Below are 19,798 nucleotides of genomic sequence, written 5' to 3'. Positions count from 1 at the left end.
GTTAACGAATTTGTTGATGAATTAAATACGCAATCAATTTAGACGCACTAAACGATGATTGCTTGATGACGATAGTTAAGTACTTTAATATTAAATCAACTGTCGCTATATGAAACCAAAGGCCATTCAAATCGCTTGAACTCAAATGTGTTCTTTGCCTGGGAACATGAGCTTTGCTTTCAACTGAATCCAGAGCACTTTCTGAAGTTTGAAGACAATGTTGGACATATTTCCGTCCAGCACCAGTGCAACAATGCAGGAATTGAAACTAGAATAGGTTACAGAGCTGTTCCTCAAACGCTGGCAGAATTTCACATTTCCGAACATGAAAACACCGGAATACACATTAAGGAGCTGCGATTGGAAATATGGTGCTAACGAAACAATAGAAATAATGATAAAGCTCTTTCCTGGACTTCGCTGTGTAAAGACTCATGATGGGCTCCGTTATGATCGGCTGCAGAAATGGTTGCGCAGTTGCGCAAACGCGTTGAACGAATGGTGTAAGAATCTTAATGGACATGAGTGACCTGGAATTATTATAAATTGTCGGCTGTTGGAAGAGGTGACACTGGCGTGTGATTTTCATTGGTCTGACATTTATGATGCGCTGATGGCGTTGCCCAAGCTGCATACACTTACTTATTATGTGTATGATCGCGATGACATTTGTTGCTCTTCAGCGTGGTAGCGACATACATATGATTACCTTTCCCGATTGCATCGGGAAATACAGCATGACCACATTGTGCAAACTGATCCACTTGTACCAATTGGCATTGTTGGAAGACGATTGTTTTACAGGCGAAAAACTACGGAAACTGATTACAGATTTAAGGCACTTGCACCGATTGCATAACATTGACCATCGGGTGATGTTGAATGAGGCAGAGTTGTGTTTTCTTTTATGCCTTTAGAACCGGAGAATATCCTGGAATATGCTGCGAGTGCATTTGAAACCGTTGGACTCATCCTAAATTCCGTAATGTGATACTTTTCACTAATGAAATTTACAAAAATTACAATTACAATAAATGATTCAAAACACTATTATTTGAAATTGATAATTATGATTTTATTATGATATTATTTAATATAACTAAATCTAGACCGCATACATACGTAGAATGAGAGGAAAATTGCTATTTTTATGCCACCACAGAAATATTTCGAATAAGTCACAGTGTGACCATAACATATAATTTATTTAATGCCGTGTATGTCTATAAAATAATTTGAAAGTTTTTTTTTTTTTTAAAGTAACAGTAATTTGTATTCCCCATCGTACTATGTGTTATGAATATTACCATTAATATAAAAATATTAATTAAACGCTATGCCCAATTAACAACGCTGGACAAATCGAAAAAAGTGAGTAATACTTTACCAGGGCTACTAAAAAATTTGACTTATAAGCAAAAAAGCAATAATCTTATGTCTTGTGTATGCCTGGATAAAACAGCCTTTAACATTGAATTGCGGATATGCAAACCAAAATAAGTTGGTAAGTGAAAATGTAGTTCGAGAGGCCTTATTAAAAGTATAAATTTGATCATACATATATAATTATATTGCGGCAAAGTGTTGTCAGTTGCAAGTAACTATTTGTCTAACCTTTTTGTGGTTTTTTGGTGGTTTCCCGCATCGCAGCATGAGCCTCGGTATTATATTTATATACTAGAATATACTGAAACTTTGTAGAGTCCGGACTACCGATATTCTGCATATTTCAGTCTAAGCTTATCGATATTGATAGATATCGGGATTTCCGGTATTCATGAATCATAATTTCATTGGAAGCTGCAATAAAAACCAGAATTTTCATAATTGAATGTGAAACTAAAAACGCCAGGATGTTGGACGCACTAAATGACGATTGTCAGTTGGCAATAATCAAGTACTTAAACCTAAATGACCAAATCAAACTATATAATGCCACCAAGGGCACTTCAAATCGCTTGAATAAGAATATAGCCTATGCCTGGAAACTTCAGATTAGCTTTGAATTTGATTGGAACAACTATAAGAACTTTGAAGAGATGCCTGAATTGTTGGACGTGTTCCTATCCAACTGCAGTTCAACAATGCAGGAATTAAAACTGCTCAGAGTAAAATTGAACTTTCTCAAACGCTGGGAAAATTACACATTTCCCCGCATGAAAACACTTGAGTACATCTTGCATTCCGGTGATGAGTACACATGGGATTTCAGCACCGACAATCTGGTAGCCGGTGAAGCAATTCAAACAATGGCAAAGCTCTTTCCTGGACTGCATAGTTTAAAGCCTCATGGTGATTTCCATTGCGTTGTGATACAGAAATGGAAGCAGATGCGTAAGCTGGACTTGATCAACTGGTATTACTATGATTATGAATACGATTGTGTCAAAGATATTGCCAAATGCCAATTGCTTGAAGAGTTGACACTGGATGACTGTAGGATTAAGTCCAGCAATTATGATGACCTCATGGCGTTGCCCAAGCTGCATAAACTTCGCATACTGAGTGCTTCTGATGTCACATTAGCCAAGCTTTTTGAAAAACGTGCCGTGGACGTACATAGGATTATATTTAGTTTTTATCACCCAAATAGACTCATGACTATGCTGCGTAAAATGCGCAACGTGCGCCACTTTAACATAGTGGACATCCAGAATCATTTCTCTATCAAAAACCTACGCGACTTGATTAAGATTTGGGAACAGCTGGAGCAAATTGACTTGATTAACTTTACAATCTGGTCCGGGGAGGCAGAATTGTGGGAAACTGTTGCCAGTTGTCCAACGCTTAAGATTCTAAACATCTTCAACGTGGGTATGGGAAAAGATTTCTTTGAAGTTGGACGCCGTATCATGGAAGAGACACTAAGCAAACGTTCTCAAACTTTAACATTAAATTTCTGCGACGCACGCTGCAAAGAGTTGGTGAGTGAAAAATGTAGACCGAGATGGATTCATATTCTCTATAAATAAATATCAATTGATTTATTCTTGCAGATCCTTCATTACTTTAAGCATCCACAATTGAAGGTAACTTTTGAGCCTTTCAAACTGTATGACATCATCTGCAAAAGTTTCGTAGAAATACATTTTCAGCCTTTGCAATCATCCTAACATCACTAAATGATATTTTTTTCCCCAATATGTTGGGTAATTTGATTTTTTGTTCGGGTAATAAATAAATGCATGATGCCTTATTATATATAAGTATAAATTTTGTCATATATTAATAAAAAAAATAATAATAATAAATTTAAGTTAGATACAGTGTTGCCAGAGTCGCTTTTTCCCGTCAAATGCCAGCGGGAATTCTGGCTTTTTTTTAACTTAAATCAGCTTTTTAGATCCATAATTATTTTTTTTCTCAAGCTGTTCTGTCGATGCTTGCCAACACTTTTAGTGACAAATCGATTGTATAGTGCTGTAAAGCAACATGGAAACACGGGAGTACACAGTGGATGACTGTGATACTGATAGTGATCGTACCGGCGAAGAAATAGCAATTATGTCAGAACTATTTCCTGGGCTGCATAGTTTGAAATCCGATCATACTTTCTATTGCGGCGCTCTGTCGAAATGGACGCAGTTGCGTCAACTGGACTTGAGTGAATGGTTACCAGATTATAAAACCTATCTCAGCGATTGTCCTAAGAAGATTGCCAAGTGCAAGTTGCTTTTACCCGATTGTGTTAGGGACTTTAATTTTCATCATGATCTTATGACGATGTTCAAGCTTCACACACTTAGCGTACAATAATGATGATATTTTAGCTAAGATGCTAGAGAAGCGTGGCAATGACATTCAAATTATAATTACCGATTGCATCGGAATGCATGAACACGTTGCACAAACTGAGGAACTTGCGATAATTGACATTGCAGAAGGAACATCATCTCACTAGCGTCTATAGTATTTCGAAGGATTTATTATGAACAAAATTGTTCTTCCTCAATTTTATGAAGAGCAGTATTTTCGGGAATTTCCTTAAAATTGTATATATTAAGACCTTAAATCATTATTTTGGAGTCTGTCAATTATGCAATGTTATACAAGTTAAGAAGCAACACTTCCCAACATTAATTAAGCAGCCCTCGCATGCGCGGGCCGGCAACTTATTAAGCGACCCGCGCGGATAAGTCTCATGTGCCGCAATGATTGTGCACCGTTATCCTTAGCAAGCAGCGACGGATTTGTAGCCAGTACTTTTCCACTCGCGATGCTTAGCTTTAGCTGTAGAGGTTTATTTTATAAGTTTTAGTTTTAGAGCTACCCAGCAGCCACAGCGTACGAATAAACGCACTTGTTACATCGACCTAACATATTTTTTATTGGAAACTTCACTGAGCCACAAGGCCAGTGATTAAAGGGGAATAGTTTCCTCCAACATATTTCATCTCCCAGGATTCCCAGCGGACAGCGAAATCACTACACTGGAGCTGATGACCTTAATAACTGGCGCCCAAACGGATAATATTTTAAGAACCAGAAAACCCCCAAAGATGCATGTAAGTGAGTGATTATCAATTTAATTTACTTCAAATCGAGCACCAATAAAAGATATAATACTAAAGTACCAAAAATTTGCAAGTGACTGTGAAATAAGTTCTGTGGTTAATTTCTTTTCGAGTTAATCGGTTAACTAAAAGCACTCATACAAGTAAAATTACTTGTGAATATTTTTCTGTTGCTGACCACTGTACAACTAGTGCCTCTGTGTTAATAGATCCAAAAGTATGCCCATGAGTTGGGCATATAGAGAAATTAAAAAAGAAAAAAGACGACAGTGAAGAAATAGGCTTTTGTCCACATTTAATAGTGAGCAACGAAATGGAAATGAATCCCGAACAAATACAAGCACTTGTGAATGGCACTGTTAGTGCTGCGCTCGCTGAGCAAGAACTGCGCTTAAGGCAGCAGTTTGCTGAAGAGCTGAACGCAGTCAGGTCACAAGTAGATGCGCTGCAAATAGTGGCACCAAATATCGTAACATACGAAAAAGTGACGATAGACACAAATGTCAAGTGCGATGTGAGACTTGACATAGTGAAATCTGTACCATCATTTGAAGGGGTACAAGATGGGTATGTGTCCTGGAGGCAAGCTGCCCTGGACGCATACGAAATTTTCAGACGCTACAAGGGTAGCGAGGCCCATTACGAGGCCGTTGCAATCCTACGTAACAAAGTGTGTGGAGCGGCCAGGTCAGTCCTGACATCCCACAATACAGTTTTAAATATCGATGCGATCATCGCACGATTAGACTGCACGTACGCAGACAAAACGTCTCTACGCGTACTCAGACAACAGTTAGAGATGGTTAGGCATGGCGACCTAGGCCTAATGGAATATTATGATGAGGTCGAAAGAAAGCTCACATTGGTCACCAACAAGATTGTGATGACACACGATGAGCAAGCTGGCACGATTCTCAACAATGAGGTCAGAAGCGATGCTTTACACGCATTCATGTCAGGTCTAAAGAAATCTTTGAAAGTGTTCGTATTGCCGGCTCAGCCAAAAGATTTGCCATCGGCATTGGCCTTGGCTCGTGAAGCTGAAAATAGCTTAAAAAGAAGCATGTTTGCTGCCTCTTATGCGAAGACAATTGCAGACAGGAGTCAACACAATGAAATCAGTAAGCAGGGAAATCGTCAGCAACCAAAGCCTAACAAAGGCCAAGGAAAGAACCCCCACTACATAGGAAAACAAGTAAGAAAGCTACAGTCGAGTGTACTCGACTGTGAGATACCCGCTACCCATTTTGAATAAAAGCAATATATTTTGCGGTATATTTCTCAAAATATACCAAATATACTACAAAAATACTAAAAAATATACCAAATGGTATATGTGGTATATCGATATAGTACCGCATTCAAAATATACCATAGACGGCACAATATACCAGATTGTCAGACAAAGTAACTAAGACCCCCAGTACTATAAGTAGGCGTTTTTGCCCATACAAAAGAATTTCTTTAATAACTTCGACAATTTTTATCTGATCGCAACCAAATGTTCAGGAATCATAACTACTATAGTAATTATTGTATATACCAAAATTCGTAACTCTAGCTTTAAAATTACGCTTGTTATTCGATTTTTTTGATTTGCGGGGGCGGAAGTGGGCGTGGCAAAAATTTGAAACAAACTTGATCTGCGTGCAAATATAACAAATGCTGTCGAAAAAAAATTATAGCTCTATCTCTTATAGTCTCTGAGATCCAGTGTTTCATACGGACGGACGGACAGACACACAGACACACAGACACACAGACACACAGACGGACAGACGGACATGGCTATATCGTCTCGGCTGTTGACGCTGATCAAGAATATATTTACTTTATAGGGTCGGAGATGCCTCCTTCAACCTGTTACATACATTTCCTGCCGGCACAAAGTTATAATACCCTTCTACCCTATGGGTAGCGGGTATAACAAGACACAAATAACAAAGACAAAAACGGCCAAACGTCTCAGTCTCAACCTATGGATATTGATCCCTCAATGTCACACTATCGGCAGCCAACCAATTGGGGCAAAACCCAAAGTGCTGCAAATGTAAGTGGCACACACAAAAGACTCAACTCGTCAGAACGGGTGTCTGGTCAAAGGCGTCAACGAGTTGATAATATAACTCAACAAATCGCCAATAGTGAGCAGCAATATGCGGCCACAGCTGAAACAGCAGCCGCTGAAATCGAAAGCGATGTCGAGTCAGTCGACATGCTCAATTTTTTAGGGGACGCTCCCAACTGCCGTTCATTGAACGACAGTTGGCTAGCAGAAAACTAAAAATTCTGATAGACACGGGGGCGGCAAAGAATTACGTGAGACCCGTAAAGGAGTTAAAGAGCCTAACTACGGTCGGCACCCCATTCACTGTAAATTCCATACATGGATCCAGTGAAATAAATAAAAAGTGTTCACTGAAAATTCTTGGACAGAACGCAACATTCTTCATTTTAGATACTCTCGACGCATTTGACGCCATCATAGGTTTCGATCTGCTAGCGCAGGCTGGGGCAACACTAAATTTGAAGAACAATTGCTTAAGCTACCGAGACAAGAATGAGCCACTGAAATTTCACTTATGTGATAATGTAAATTTCACTAAAGTCAGTGATATAATAGTACCCGGAAATGTAAAAGAAGAGTTCAGGCGAATGATAGCAAAAAGAATAAAGGCATTTTCGACCTCTAAAGAGGCATTGCCGTTCAATACGTCTGTCATTGCCACAATTCGTACCGAAGATGATGAACCGATATATTCAAAACTGTACCCATATCCGAATGGTGTGTCGGATTTCGTTAACAACGAAATCTCACAACTGCTGGAAGGCGGTATCATTAGACCGTCAAGATCCGCGTACAACAGCCCAGCTTGGGTTGTCGACAAGAAAGGGTTCGATGCCGAGGGCAACAAAAACAAACGACTCGTAATTGACTTTAGGAAGTTAAACGATCGAACTGTTGCCGACCGCTACCCAATGCCGAGTATCCCAATGATTCTAGCGAATCTGGGTAAAGCAAAATTTTTCACAACTCTCGACTTAAAGTCTGGGTATCATCAGATATACCTAGCAGAAAAAGATCGAGAAAAAACATCGTTCTCTGTGAACGGTGGAAAATACGAATTCTGCCGATTGCCCTTTGGATTGAAGAATGCCGGGAGCATTTTTCAAAGAGCAATTGATGACGTCCTGAGAGAGCAAATAGGGAAATGTTGTTACGTCTACGTTGATGATGTAATAATATTTTCAGAAAATGAACAGGACCATGTTCGACACATTGACATAGTACTACAACGCCTACTAGAGGCCAACATGAGAGTAGCCAAAGAAAAAACTCAGTTTTTCAAAAACAGCGTCGAATACCTTTGTCGTAACCAGAGACGGTGCCAAAACGGACCCTGAAAAGGTCAAAGCAATCCAAGAGTACGTCGAACCAACGAACCTATATGCGCTAAGATCGTTCCTAGGCCTAGCTAGCTATTATAGAGTATTCGTAAAAGACTTCGCCTCAATTGCTAGACCATTAACCAATATATTAAAAGGTGAAAATGGTTCTGTCAGCAAACACACGTCAAGGAAAATCCCGATAGAGTTCAACGACACGCAACGCGATGCGTTCGAACGGCTAAGGAACATTTTAGCATCAGAAGATGTCATACTAGTGTATCCTGACTTCAAAAAACCTTTCGATCTGACCACTGACGTCTCTGCAAATGGCATTGGTGCAGTGTTGTCCCAAGAAGGTAGGCCAATAACAATGATCTCACGCACGTTAAAACAGTGTGAGACTCATTATGCCACCAATGAAAGGGAGCTTTTAGCAATCGTGTGGTCCCTCGGTAAATTGCAGAATTATCTGTATGGTACCAGAGAGCTCCGCATCTACACTGACCATCAACCACTTACCTTTGCGGTGTCTGAAAAAAACACCAACGCAAAAATCAAGAGATGGAAAGCGTTTATAGAAGAGCATAATGCAAAAATCTTCTATAAACCAGGGAAGGACAATCACGTAGCCGAAGCACTATCGCGTCAGAACATAAATGTTCTGCGAAGTGAACCCCAATCTGACGTAGCTACGATTCATAGTGAAGAGTCACTTACTTTCACAATCCAAACGATTGACCAACCTATAAACGGCTTCAGGAACCAAATGGTCCTAGAAGAGGCGCGCTAAGCGCTGCACCAAAAAATCATTATGTTTGGCAGCAAAATTCGCCACATAATATTTTCACGGACAAATGCAATCTAACCGAAACATTGAGGTGGTTAACGCGATTCATTGCGACCTACCAACGTTGGCCGCTGTGCAACACAAGTTGAGCACACTATTTCCGTCGACCAAGTTTCGGCACTGCAAAACGATTGTGTCAGATATCACCAACAAAGATGAGCAAAGAGAAATCCTAAGTACCGAACACAATCGAGCTCATAGAGTAGCTCCAGAAAACGTCAAACAGGTTAAGCGGGATTACTACTTTCCAAAAATGGTCAAGATAGCCAACGAAATAGTAATAAATTGCAAAGTATGTATGAAAGGAAAATACGACAGGCGCCCGAAAAAACAAGAACTTGGTGAAACGCCTACCCCAACTCACACAGGCGAGATTCTTCATATCGACATATTCTCAACCGATAAAAAATTATTCCTAACTTGCATCGACAAGTTTTCAAAGTTTGCGATTGTACAACCGATAGTTTCCAGGTCAATAACGGACATAATTAGCCCCATACTGCAAGCGGTTAACCTCTTCCCAAATACAAAAACCATTTACTGTGACAATGAGGCATCTTTCAGCTCAGAAACAATCACCTCGCTACTAAAAAATCAATTCAACATTGATTTGGTCAACGCGCCTCCGCTTCACAGCTGCTCCAACGGGCAAGTGGAACGCTTCCATAGTACGTTAATCGAGATTGCGAGATGTCTTAAAATCGATAAACAGATCTGCGACACAACACAAGCAATTCTCAGAGCTGTTATTGAATATAACAGGAGCGTGCATTCCGTAACAGGGCAAAGGCCACTGGATGTTATCCACACAGCCTCGGACGAGGTTTGCCAAACTATCAGAAACAAGATAGTAAAGGCACAACAAGACCAACTACGCAGGTGCAACCCGAACAGACAAAATAGGGTTTTTGATGTGGGCGAAACAGTCTATATCAAGAACAACAAGAGACTAGGTAATAAACTATCACCTTTATGTTCCGAAGAGAAGATACAAGCTGGCTTGGGAACAACGGTGCTGATTAAAGGGAGGGTGGTCCATAAAGACAACCTTAGGTAGTTATCATCAAGTAACCAACCAATAAATCTAACAAGAATGTATCTTACAGGTCCACCATGATAATTCTTACCCTGTTGACCTTGTTAACAACAGCGCAAGTTGATTTTTCCCCACTCGCATATGCGAAAACTGTTAGACATAAATGTAGAGCACATAGAAACATGTTTTTTCCGCCCTAACAGTTCACCATAGAATGGCCAGAATATTGGACTTTCTTGGTACAGCACAAAAAATTATTACAGAAACTCAAAAACAGATTAATAAACTCACAGATACAGTAAACAAAATAATACAAGCGAAAAAGGGTGATCTCTAAGACACCCCACATTTATTTGAAACGCTTATGACTCGGAAAAGCATGTTAATTACAGAAATTCAGAATTTGATACTAATAATCACTCTTGCAAAGTCAGATATTATAAATCCTACAATTGTCGAAACCAATGATTTGAAGTCAATATTTGATAATCAGCTCACAGAAGTCCCCGTAGTTAATTTAATAGAAGTTTATAAAATCAAAGTATTACAATCAGAAAATGAAATTCTTATGTTAGTCGAGTAGCCTAGAATTAAGCAAATATGTAAGAAAACAGTAATTCTCCCAGTATCGCACAATCACACAGTCCTACAAATCCAAGATGACATCATTGCGGAGTGCGACGATGGAATATTCGCAGTTAGCGAGCTCACCAGTTACGGCACTTTCTGCAAAAAGCCAAAACGAGAAAGCTGCGCCCGAGAGATGCATGCTGGAGGCCTAGCCAATTGCTGCACTCAACCGAGCCACCTGCTGCCAGTCGCGCTGATAAACGAAGGAACTATCGTCATCAATGAGCAACGCGCCCAAGTCACTGTGGTCGAGGGGCCCACGGTAATGTTGGAGGGAACGCACCTCATCACGTTCGAGCATGTAGCAGTGATCAACAATACGAGGTACTTGAACCACAACGCGGTCGTGGGCAAATGTACGAGCGTCACCACTTTCCCACCTCTCAACATCACCGGGCATGATCAGATCCTGAGTCTCTCATCAATACATCGATTGAGCGAGCAGAACATAAAACTTCACACGCCAACTCAAAGATAAAGTCGAGGCAGGAGGATCGCCAAAAGTTGCGCATCAATCATCGTTCACCAATGCAGCCATAGAAGACGTGCCTCTTTGAAGCTAAAAAGAGCCATCGCCCAACTCGACGTCACCGAGGCCGGCCACGAACTTAAGAGGGGAGTAGTTAAGAAGCAACACTTCCCAACATTAATTAAGCAGCCCTCGCATGCGCGGGCCGGCAACTTATTAAGCGACCCGCGCGGATAAGTCTCATGTGCCGCAATGATTGTGCACCGTTATCCTTAGCAAGCAGCGACGGATTTGTAGCCAGTACTTTTCCACTCGCGATGCTTAGCTTTAGCTGTAGAGGTTTATTTTATAAGTTTTAGTTTTAGAGCTACCCAGCAGCCACAGCGTACGAATAAACGCACTTGTTACATCGACCTAACATATTTTTTATTGGAAACTTCACTGAGCCACAAGGCCAGTGATTAAAGGGGAATAGTTTCCTCCAACATATTTCATCTCCCAGGATTCCCAGCGGACAGCGAAATCACTACACTGGAGCTAATGACCTTAATAACTTACATACTATTAATCATTTGAATCCATTTGTTGAATTTATTAATGATTTGAAGCATAAACTGTTAAGCATTGTTATTCTAATTATGATTTACCTAGATACCTACACAGAGTGCGGGATTTAATAAGTTACTAAATCGAAAAGTCGGGAAATTCTAAATCAACCAGCGTAGCACAGAAACTTGTTTCCATCCCTAGCATTGCTTATCAATTACCATCAGCTGATGGTAATCGATACATTCCACCAGAACCTTATCGATATCAATAACCTCTTATGCCCCGGTTTCAACCGCACCAAAAATCTCGGTTCTTTTCCGTTAAGTTCGATTGTAACATTCGCCCCATTTAAGAATAAACTCGGTTTTTCTACGTTCGCCAGCTATCGATAACGAACGTAGAAACATCGAACACACTTTTTGGGTAATCACGCGATATATAATCGATGTGACAATGAAAAAGAGCTCACCACTCAACAAACAGCTGACAATTAAGGGCGCCAAGGTATGAAAATATAAATAAAAAAATATATTTTGCTTTTTAGAACAAATCTTAAGCAATGAAGTAATGTTGGTTGAGTTGTGGGAGGAAAATTTTATGGCATTCAGGTCTGCGTGAAAAACCCACACACATACATACATATGTATATCAATATGTGATAAGTAAAAATTAGATGTATTTATGTAAATATTACATATCAGCCAGCAATTCTACCTACAAATTGCCTATCTTAAATTAAATCTTCCTCCACATTGTCAAAATATTTGTCAAGATATTAAAATTTAAAAAAAATTTCTATTTTACAAATGCGCGTAGTTTTTTAATTGCTTTTGCTTACATTTGGACTACTGGCGGCCATATTACAAAATTTGTTCATATTTTTCCATTCATGGTGATGAAAACGCCAAAACGAGATTAGGTCGAACGTAAGAGAACTGAGTGGCATTGGAAACGGGGGATTACCTTAATTTCATAAGACGTGGTATTCGCATTTTTACAGTTAAATTCATTATTAAATATATAACATTAAATATATAACTATGATGGAAACCTTCAACGGCGATTGGTGGTTGGCAATAATTAAGTACCTGAATCTAGAAATCAGTTAGCTCAAATGTTATGTTATATATTCCTGCAAAGTTTGAAGAGATGCCTGAGTTGTTGAAGGTATTTCTGACCAGCATAAAAGCCACACAGGAAATGCAACTGCATTGAGTCAAACTGGAGTTCCTCAGACTTTTGGAAAATTACACTTTTCCCAGCATGAAAACACTTAATAAAAGTGGATTGGGCAAATGTTTCTAATGCAGACGCCGAGGAAGCCCAAACAATTATGACAAAAATATTTCCTGGACTACAGAATGTGAAACCATCTCTACATTAAAATTAATTGATATTATTTGTACGGTGATCGTTTGTGAATAAAGCCTCAAATGCATAAACAAAAAATTCGCGATGCTTGGTTGGATGGTCCCAAAAATATCTTACACAGATTGGTACAAAGGGGAAGTTCTTAAGTTTCGAGGAGCTTCAAATTGGTCAAATTTTAAGCAATTTGGTTAATGAAACCGTAAAATAATTAACAATTAATGTACAAATTTAATAATTTGTTATTAAAAACTAACGGCTTTTTAATTTACTATTTTATAAGCAAACTAGATATATTTGGCCATTTGTTTTTGGCTTTCCCCTGCTATAAATGACCACCAAGAGTTAACAACTCTGATGCAAAGGGACATTGACCGTCAAGCATTCTTCCCCTCCCTATCGCATCCACTCTTAACTCTTCCGTCCAGCTGAGTCCAATATGAAGCATTTCCTTTATCAGCAGTAGGAGACAACGACGTCGACAACAACGACGCAGCGTCAGTGCGCCTGTCACTTAAAGCAAACATATGTTTCGGTCAATATAAAATTGTTACATTCTCGCAGATGCGTCATCACTTCAACCATCCAAAACTCAAGCACTATTTTTCCCAGTTAAAATCGGATTTATTCAGTTGCAATATGATACAATGCATTCAAATCGCTTGAACTCAAATGTGTTCTTTGCCTGGGAGCATGAGATTTGCTTTCAACTGAATCCAGAGAACTTTCTGAAGTTTGAAGAAAAGCCAGAAATGTTGGACATATTTCTGCTCAGCACTAGTGCAACAATGCAGGAATTGAAACTAGAATGGGTTAAAGAGCTGTTCCTCAAACGGTGGCAGAATTTCACATTTCCGAACATGAAAACACCGGAAAACACATTAAAGAGCTGCGATTGGAATTGTGGTGCTAACGAAGCAATAGAAATAACGATAAAGCTCTTTCCTGGACTTCGCTGTGTAAAGACTCATGATGTGTCTCGTTATGATCGGCAGCAGAAATATTCGCAGTTGCGCAAACGCGTTGAAAGAATGGTGTGAGAATCTTAATTAATGAACATGAGTGCCCTGAAATCAGCTGTTGGAAGAGGTGACACTGGCGTGTGATTTTCATTGGTCTGACATTTATGATGCGCTCATGGCGTTGCCCAGCTGCATACACTTATTATGTGTATGATCGCGATGACATTTTGGGCGTGTTGCTGAAGAGGCGTGGCAGCGACATACATAAGATTACCTTTCCCGATTGCATCGAGAAATACAGCATGACCACATTGTGCAAACTGATCCACTTGTACCAATTGACATTGTTTGAAGACGATTGTTATACAGGCGAAAAACTACGTAAACTGATTAAAAATTTAAGGCACTTGCAGCGACTGGATATCATCGACCATCGGGTGATGTTGAATGAGGCAGAGTTGTGGCAAATTGTTGCCAGCTGCCCATCGCTAAAGATCCTGAATATATCAGGCATGCAGTTGCACTATGATTTCGTTCTCAGTCCTTAGCATTGTATTCCCGCAACACAGATGAAACCGAAAAACTGGTGAGGAAACTGTGCAGAAAGTCTTCTGCTCTTAAGTATTCATTTCATTATCCTTACAGATACAGCGTCACTTCAAGCATCCAAACCTGAGGTTTTCTTTTATGCCTTTAGAACCGGAGAACGTCGGCTGGAATATGCTGCGAGTGCATTTGAAACCGTTGCACAGTGGGCGATTTGGTCTCGCTAGCGGCATTTAATTCAAATTTTCAAATTTAAAAAACCGTTAATATTTTTTCACATATCGATAGCAGATGCTTTGATTAGATTTTTAAAAGCTTTTTAAAGCCTCTACGATCAGCTGATCATCAGCTGTGAACGGACAAACACACCATATGATTTTGCAAAGAGCTTTACAGAATTTTTTCTCTTTGCGCGCATTGAATTTGAGTTCCTCGGAAATTTACAATTTTTAGTGAATTTGTTAGAAGTTTGGTTTTTTTTATTATATTCAAGGTATGTATTTAAAAAAAAATTAATGTTTGTGACCGGTCTATAAATGTGTAGCTCATAAAACGTAGTGGTAATTCAGTGTATTAACAACTAGCCCGGATTAGCGTACACCTGTCTTTCGTGGAGTAGAACTTACCTGATTCAAGTGGATTCAGTCTAACTCTTTTATTAGTCGAAAGTGTGAATCAGTGGCGTCCAAAATGTGTAATATGAACTGCTATTACCTGCTAGCCTTCAAACTATGGTACTTTTAAGACACAGTGTTAGTACCAAAAAGGGATCTTTTTTTTAGTATTGCACTCAGAAGTCATCCCATTTTTTTCCAGCATCCCGTCATTTTTTAAATAAAGTTTATATATGAAATATGTTAATTGAAGTTCAAATAAAATAAAAGTACAACAAAATTTTAAATTAAAAATAAAAAAAAATTTAAATTAAAAAAAAAATTTTTAACTTAAAAAATTCTATGATTTTTCTCTGATCAGTGAAAAAAACCGACTGAGGACATCTATTTTAGTTTAAAAGTTATTAATTAAATGCCGCTAGCGAGACCAAATCGCCCACTGTGCGTTGGACCCATCCTAAATTCCGTAATGTGATACTTTTCACTAATGAAATTTGCAAAAATTACAATTACAATAAATGATTCGAAATTGATAATTATGATTTTATTATGATATTATTTAATATAACTAAATCTAGTTCGCATACATATGCAAAATGAGATGAAAATTTCTATTTTCATGCCACCAAAGAATATTTCAAATAAGTCACAGTGTGACCAAAGGCATACTATACACACATATGTATGTCAATAAAATAGAGTTAGTTTTTTTTTTTTTTTTAAAAGTAACAGTAATTCGTATACCCATTAACATACAAATATTAATTAAACGCTATGCCCAATTAACAACGCTGGACAAATCGAAAAAAATGAGTAATACTTTACCAGGGCTACTAAAAAAAAACTTGACTTAGAGGCAAATAAGCAATAAACTTAAGTCTGGTGTATGCCTAGAAAAAACAGCCTTTAACATTGAATTGCGGATATGCAAACCAAAATAAGTTGGTAAGTGAAAATGTAGTATCATACAAATATAATTATATTGTGGCAAAGTGTTGCCAGTTGCAAGTAACTATTTATCTAACCTTTTGCGATTTTTTGGTGGTTTCCCTAATCGCAGCATGAGCCTCGGTATTATATTTATATACTAGAATATACTGAAACATTGTAGAGTTCGGACTACCGATATTCTGCATGTTCAGTCTAAGTTTATCGATATCGATAGATATATGGATTTTCGGGATTTCTGACTCACAATTTTATAGAAGGCTGCAATTAGAACCAGAATTTTCATAATTGAATGTGAAACTAAAAACGCCAGGATGTTAGACGCACTTAATGACGATTGTCAGTTGGCAATAATCAAGTACTTAAACCTATTCGACAAAATCGCACTATATGAAGCCACCAAGGCACTTCAAATCGCTTAAACGAGAATGTAGCCTATGCCTGGAAACTTCAGCTTTTTTTTCTCTTGATTGGAGGGACTATGAGAAGTTTGAAGCGATGCCTGAATTGTTGGACGTGTTCCTATCCAACTGCAGTGCAACAATGCAGGAATTAAAACTGGACAACGTAAAATTGGACTTTCTCAAACGCTGGAAAATTACACATTTCCCCGCATAAAAACACTTGAGTACACCTTGCATTCCTATCCTGACGATCGGGTTGCCGATGAAGCAATTCGAACAATGGCAAAACTCTTTCCTGGACTGCATAGTTTAAGGCCTGATGGTGATTTCAATTGCGTTGTGCTACAGAAATGGACGCAGATGCGTAAGCTGGACTTGAGTAACACCAGTTACTTTGAATGTGAATACGATTGGGTCAAAGATATTGGCAAATGCCAATTGCTTGAAGAGTTGACACTGGGTGACCGTTCGAGTGAGTCTAGCAATTATGATGACCTCATGGCGTTGCCCAAGCTGCACAAACTTCGCTTACTGAGTGCTTCTAATGTCGAATTATCCAAGTTTTTTGAAAAACGTGCCCTGGACGTACATAGGATAATCTTTAGTAATGATCACCCAATGGATACATGACTACGCTGAGTAAAATGCGCAACGTGCGCTACTTAAACATAATGAACATAATCGAGGATCATTTCTCTATCGGAAACCTACGCGACTTGATTAAGATTTGGAAACAGCTGGAGCAAATTAACTTGATTAGCATTAATTTCTGGTTTAGGGAGGCAGAATTGTGGCAAACTGTTGCCAGTTGTCCAACGCTTAAGATTCTAAACATCGTAAACACAGATATGAGAAAGAATTTCTTTGAAGCTGGACGCCGTATCATGGAAGAGACACTAAACAATCGTTCTCAAACTTTAACATTGGATTTCTACTACATTCATACGCCACACAAAGATTGGGTGAGTGAAAAATGTAGATCGAGATGGACTCATATTTTCTATAAATACATATCAATTGATTTATCCTTGCAGATCCTTCAGCACTTTAAGCATCCACAATTGAAGGTAACTTTTGAGCCTTTCAAACTGTATGACGACGACGATATATGTTTTCTTAGAAATTCATTTTCAGCCTTTGCAATCATCCTAATATCACTAAATGATATTTTTTTCGCCAATATGTTGGGTAATTTGATTTTTTCTCCGGATAATAAATAAATGTATGATGCCTTATTATGTATAAGTATAAATTTTGTCATATATTAATCAAAAATATACAATAATAAATTTAAGTAGACATACATACATATTAAGAGAACAAACATACGAACATACATACCTCAAAATGTAACAAAATGAATTAGAAAAATTTATTTTTTGGTTTGTTTAATTATATTCACACTACATATACATACATTAACTATAGGGATCTCATTAAATAAAATAAATTTTAGTGATTTAATAAGTATGTTATTTGTGACATTTGTTACAATCATTTGAAATTAAATAAAACTAAACAAACAAATCGAACTGATAAGAAAGTGTCAATAAAATCAGTATTAAACTAAACAATAGATTTTAAAATGAACTATTTCATAACCCAGAGAATACCGACCGGCCACACTGGTCGGATTATCAACAATGGACCAGGGCTGCTAAACACTATCATTCATATGATTGGCACTGTATTGGTAAAGCCTATTTATTTCGATAAATGATAATAACTTTGTGTGATCAAACATAACAATTGTATACAACAAAATAAAGTAAATTAATTACGGAATGAATTTGGACGTACTCAACAATGATTGTTGGTTGGCGATAATCAAGTACTTGGATAATACGGACCAATTTGCGCTATATGACGCCATCCAAGGCGTTTCATATTGCTTGCACTCAAGTATGGTCTATGTCTGGCAACATCAAATTTCCTGCAAACTAACTGAAGTAAACTTTAAACAGTTTAAAGAGTCGCCTGAGATGTTCGATATTTTCTTAGCCAGCATTAGTCCAAAAGTGCAAAAATTACATCTGAAGTTTGTCACAATGGATTTTTTTAAGCGCTGGCAAAATTTGACATTTCCCAGCATGAAAATTTTGGAGTATTCATTTAATGGCGGAAATTTGCATTATGGTGGCTTTGAAGAAGCAATTGAGATAATGACAAAGATCTTTTGCCCCAAAGAGATCGCCAAGTATCAGCGACTGGAAGAGCTGACATTTATTTACGATGATATATTAGCAATGAAGTTGCGTCAGCTGGCAAACTATAATACAAATAAACGCCATGATATCTTAGTGGAGCTACTAAAGAACCGTAGCAAGGACATTCGGAGGATTATGTTTAAAGAAAGCATCAGCCAATATAACATGTGCACATTGAAAAAACCGACCAACTTGGGCCAATTGACTTTGGTTGAATATTGTGGGATCAATGATGAAAAACTGCTAAAGCTGATTGCGAATTTAAAGTACTTAGAGCAACTGGATTTCATCGACTATAATATGAAGATTAGTGAGGTGTTGCTGTGGCAAATTGTTCTAACTTGTCCATCACTAAAGATTCTGACTTTATCGAGCGTGCTGATGAATTTTGAATATGGCTATATTTACATGGAGGACGCACTGGACAATCGCTCTCTGCCCCTAACGCTGTATTGGGACAACACGGATGCAAATGAAGAGCTGGTGAGTGAAGTGGAAATAGGAGAAACTGTCTTCATCAATATGAAATTGTTATATTTTTGCAGATTCGTCATCACTTCAACCATCCAAAACTAAAGCACTATTTTTCCCAGTTAAAATCGGATTTATTTCAGTTGCAATATGATACAAATTGATTTAAGAACTTGCAGTCCTAGTAAAGTAATTCATAATGTCTAAGTTTTTTAGTCACTAAACCTAAGGCAATATGTTAGCAAAAATCATTTAATTAGATATAAAATATTGGTATTTCTCATTTCAAATTCACACACTATCAATATTGAACCAGGGCTGCCAATCTGTATGATTCATATTATGGCACGTTACAAGTTATCGTTATCGATAGCTAGTAATATTTGTTTTATCAGACGTTCCATTTAGATGTTAACGAATTTGTTGATTAATTAAATACGCAATGAATTTGGACGCACTAAACGAAGAAAAGCCAGAAATGTTGGACATATTTCTGCCAGCACTAGTGCAACAATGCAGGAATTGAAACTATAATGTGTTAAAGAGCTGTTCCTCAAACGCTGGCAGAATTTCACATTTCTGAACATGAAAGCACTGGAATGCACATTAAAGAGCTGCGATTGGAATTATGATGCTGACGAAGCAATAGAAATAATGATAAAGCTCTTTTCTGGACTCCGTTGTGTGAAGACTCATGATGGGCTCCGTTATGATCGGCTGCAGAAATGATTGCAGTTGGTGTGAGAATCTTAATGGACATGAGTGAAATGAACTGAAATGATGCGCTCATGGCGTTGCCCAAGCTGCATACACTTATTATGTCTATGAACGCGATGACATTTT

General features: G+C 38.2%; 3 protein-coding genes across 21 annotated transcripts in view; 2 read left to right on the top strand and 1 right to left on the bottom strand.

Moving 5' to 3' along the window:
* The window catches only part of LOC117565770 (uncharacterized), a 73,115-nt gene that overhangs the window by 20,961 nt on the left and 32,356 nt on the right, over nucleotides 1–19,798 (top strand). For 8 of the 18 annotated variants that reach the window (XM_052003135.1, XM_052003140.1, XM_052003132.1 and 5 more), the window contains exon 2: nucleotides 2,902–2,924. In XM_052003135.1, coding sequence (XP_051859095.1) covers nucleotides 2,902–2,924 — 23 coding nt within the window. Of the gene's footprint in view, nucleotides 1–2,901; nucleotides 2,925–2,996; nucleotides 3,030–16,772; nucleotides 17,240–17,311; nucleotides 17,388–19,798 lie in introns of those variants that run through there. The other 10 variants (XM_052003131.1, XM_052003126.1, XM_052003130.1 and 7 more) reach the window with 5 other exon arrangements.
* LOC117565764 (GATOR complex protein Wdr59) overlaps nucleotides 1–19,798 on the bottom strand; it is a 62,401-nt gene that overhangs the window by 31,914 nt on the left and 10,689 nt on the right. Inside the window, exon 1 of one of the 2 annotated variants that reach the window (XM_052003119.1) lies at nucleotides 643–671. The exons of the other annotated variant lie outside the window; for it this stretch is intronic. The gene's annotated coding sequence lies outside the window, so the exon portion shown is untranslated. Of the gene's footprint in view, nucleotides 1–642; nucleotides 672–19,798 lie in introns of those variants that run through there. 2 annotated transcript variants of the gene reach the window in all.
* Nucleotides 18,318–19,192, top strand: LOC117565768 (uncharacterized). Its single transcript, XM_034245038.2, has 2 exons — nucleotides 18,318–18,967; nucleotides 19,030–19,192. Exons 1-2 carry the CDS (start codon nucleotides 18,326–18,328, stop codon nucleotides 19,117–19,119), a joined length of 732 nt encoding a protein of 243 aa, XP_034100929.2. The 5' UTR covers nucleotides 18,318–18,325; the 3' UTR covers nucleotides 19,120–19,192.

Source organism: Drosophila albomicans, chromosome 2L (genome assembly GCF_009650485.2).
Source record: "Drosophila albomicans strain 15112-1751.03 chromosome 2L, ASM965048v2, whole genome shotgun sequence".
In the NCBI taxonomy this organism is placed as follows: Eukaryota; Metazoa; Arthropoda; class Insecta; order Diptera; family Drosophilidae; genus Drosophila; species Drosophila albomicans.
The sequence above is the reverse complement of the archived record's forward strand: the minus strand, read 5'-3'. Positions and strand labels throughout refer to the sequence as shown.

What these genes read in the sequence shown, in the direction of transcription:
- LOC117565768 (XM_034245038.2), top strand. Translation starts at nt 18,326, where the DNA reads ATGGATTTTTTTAAGCGCTGGCAAAATTTGACATTTCCCAGCATGAAA. An exon ending in CGGATGCAAATGAAGAGCTG is followed by an intron (nt 18,968 to 19,029) that starts GTGAGTGAAGTG and finishes ATATTTTTGCAG; the next exon opens with ATTCGTCATCACTTCAACCA.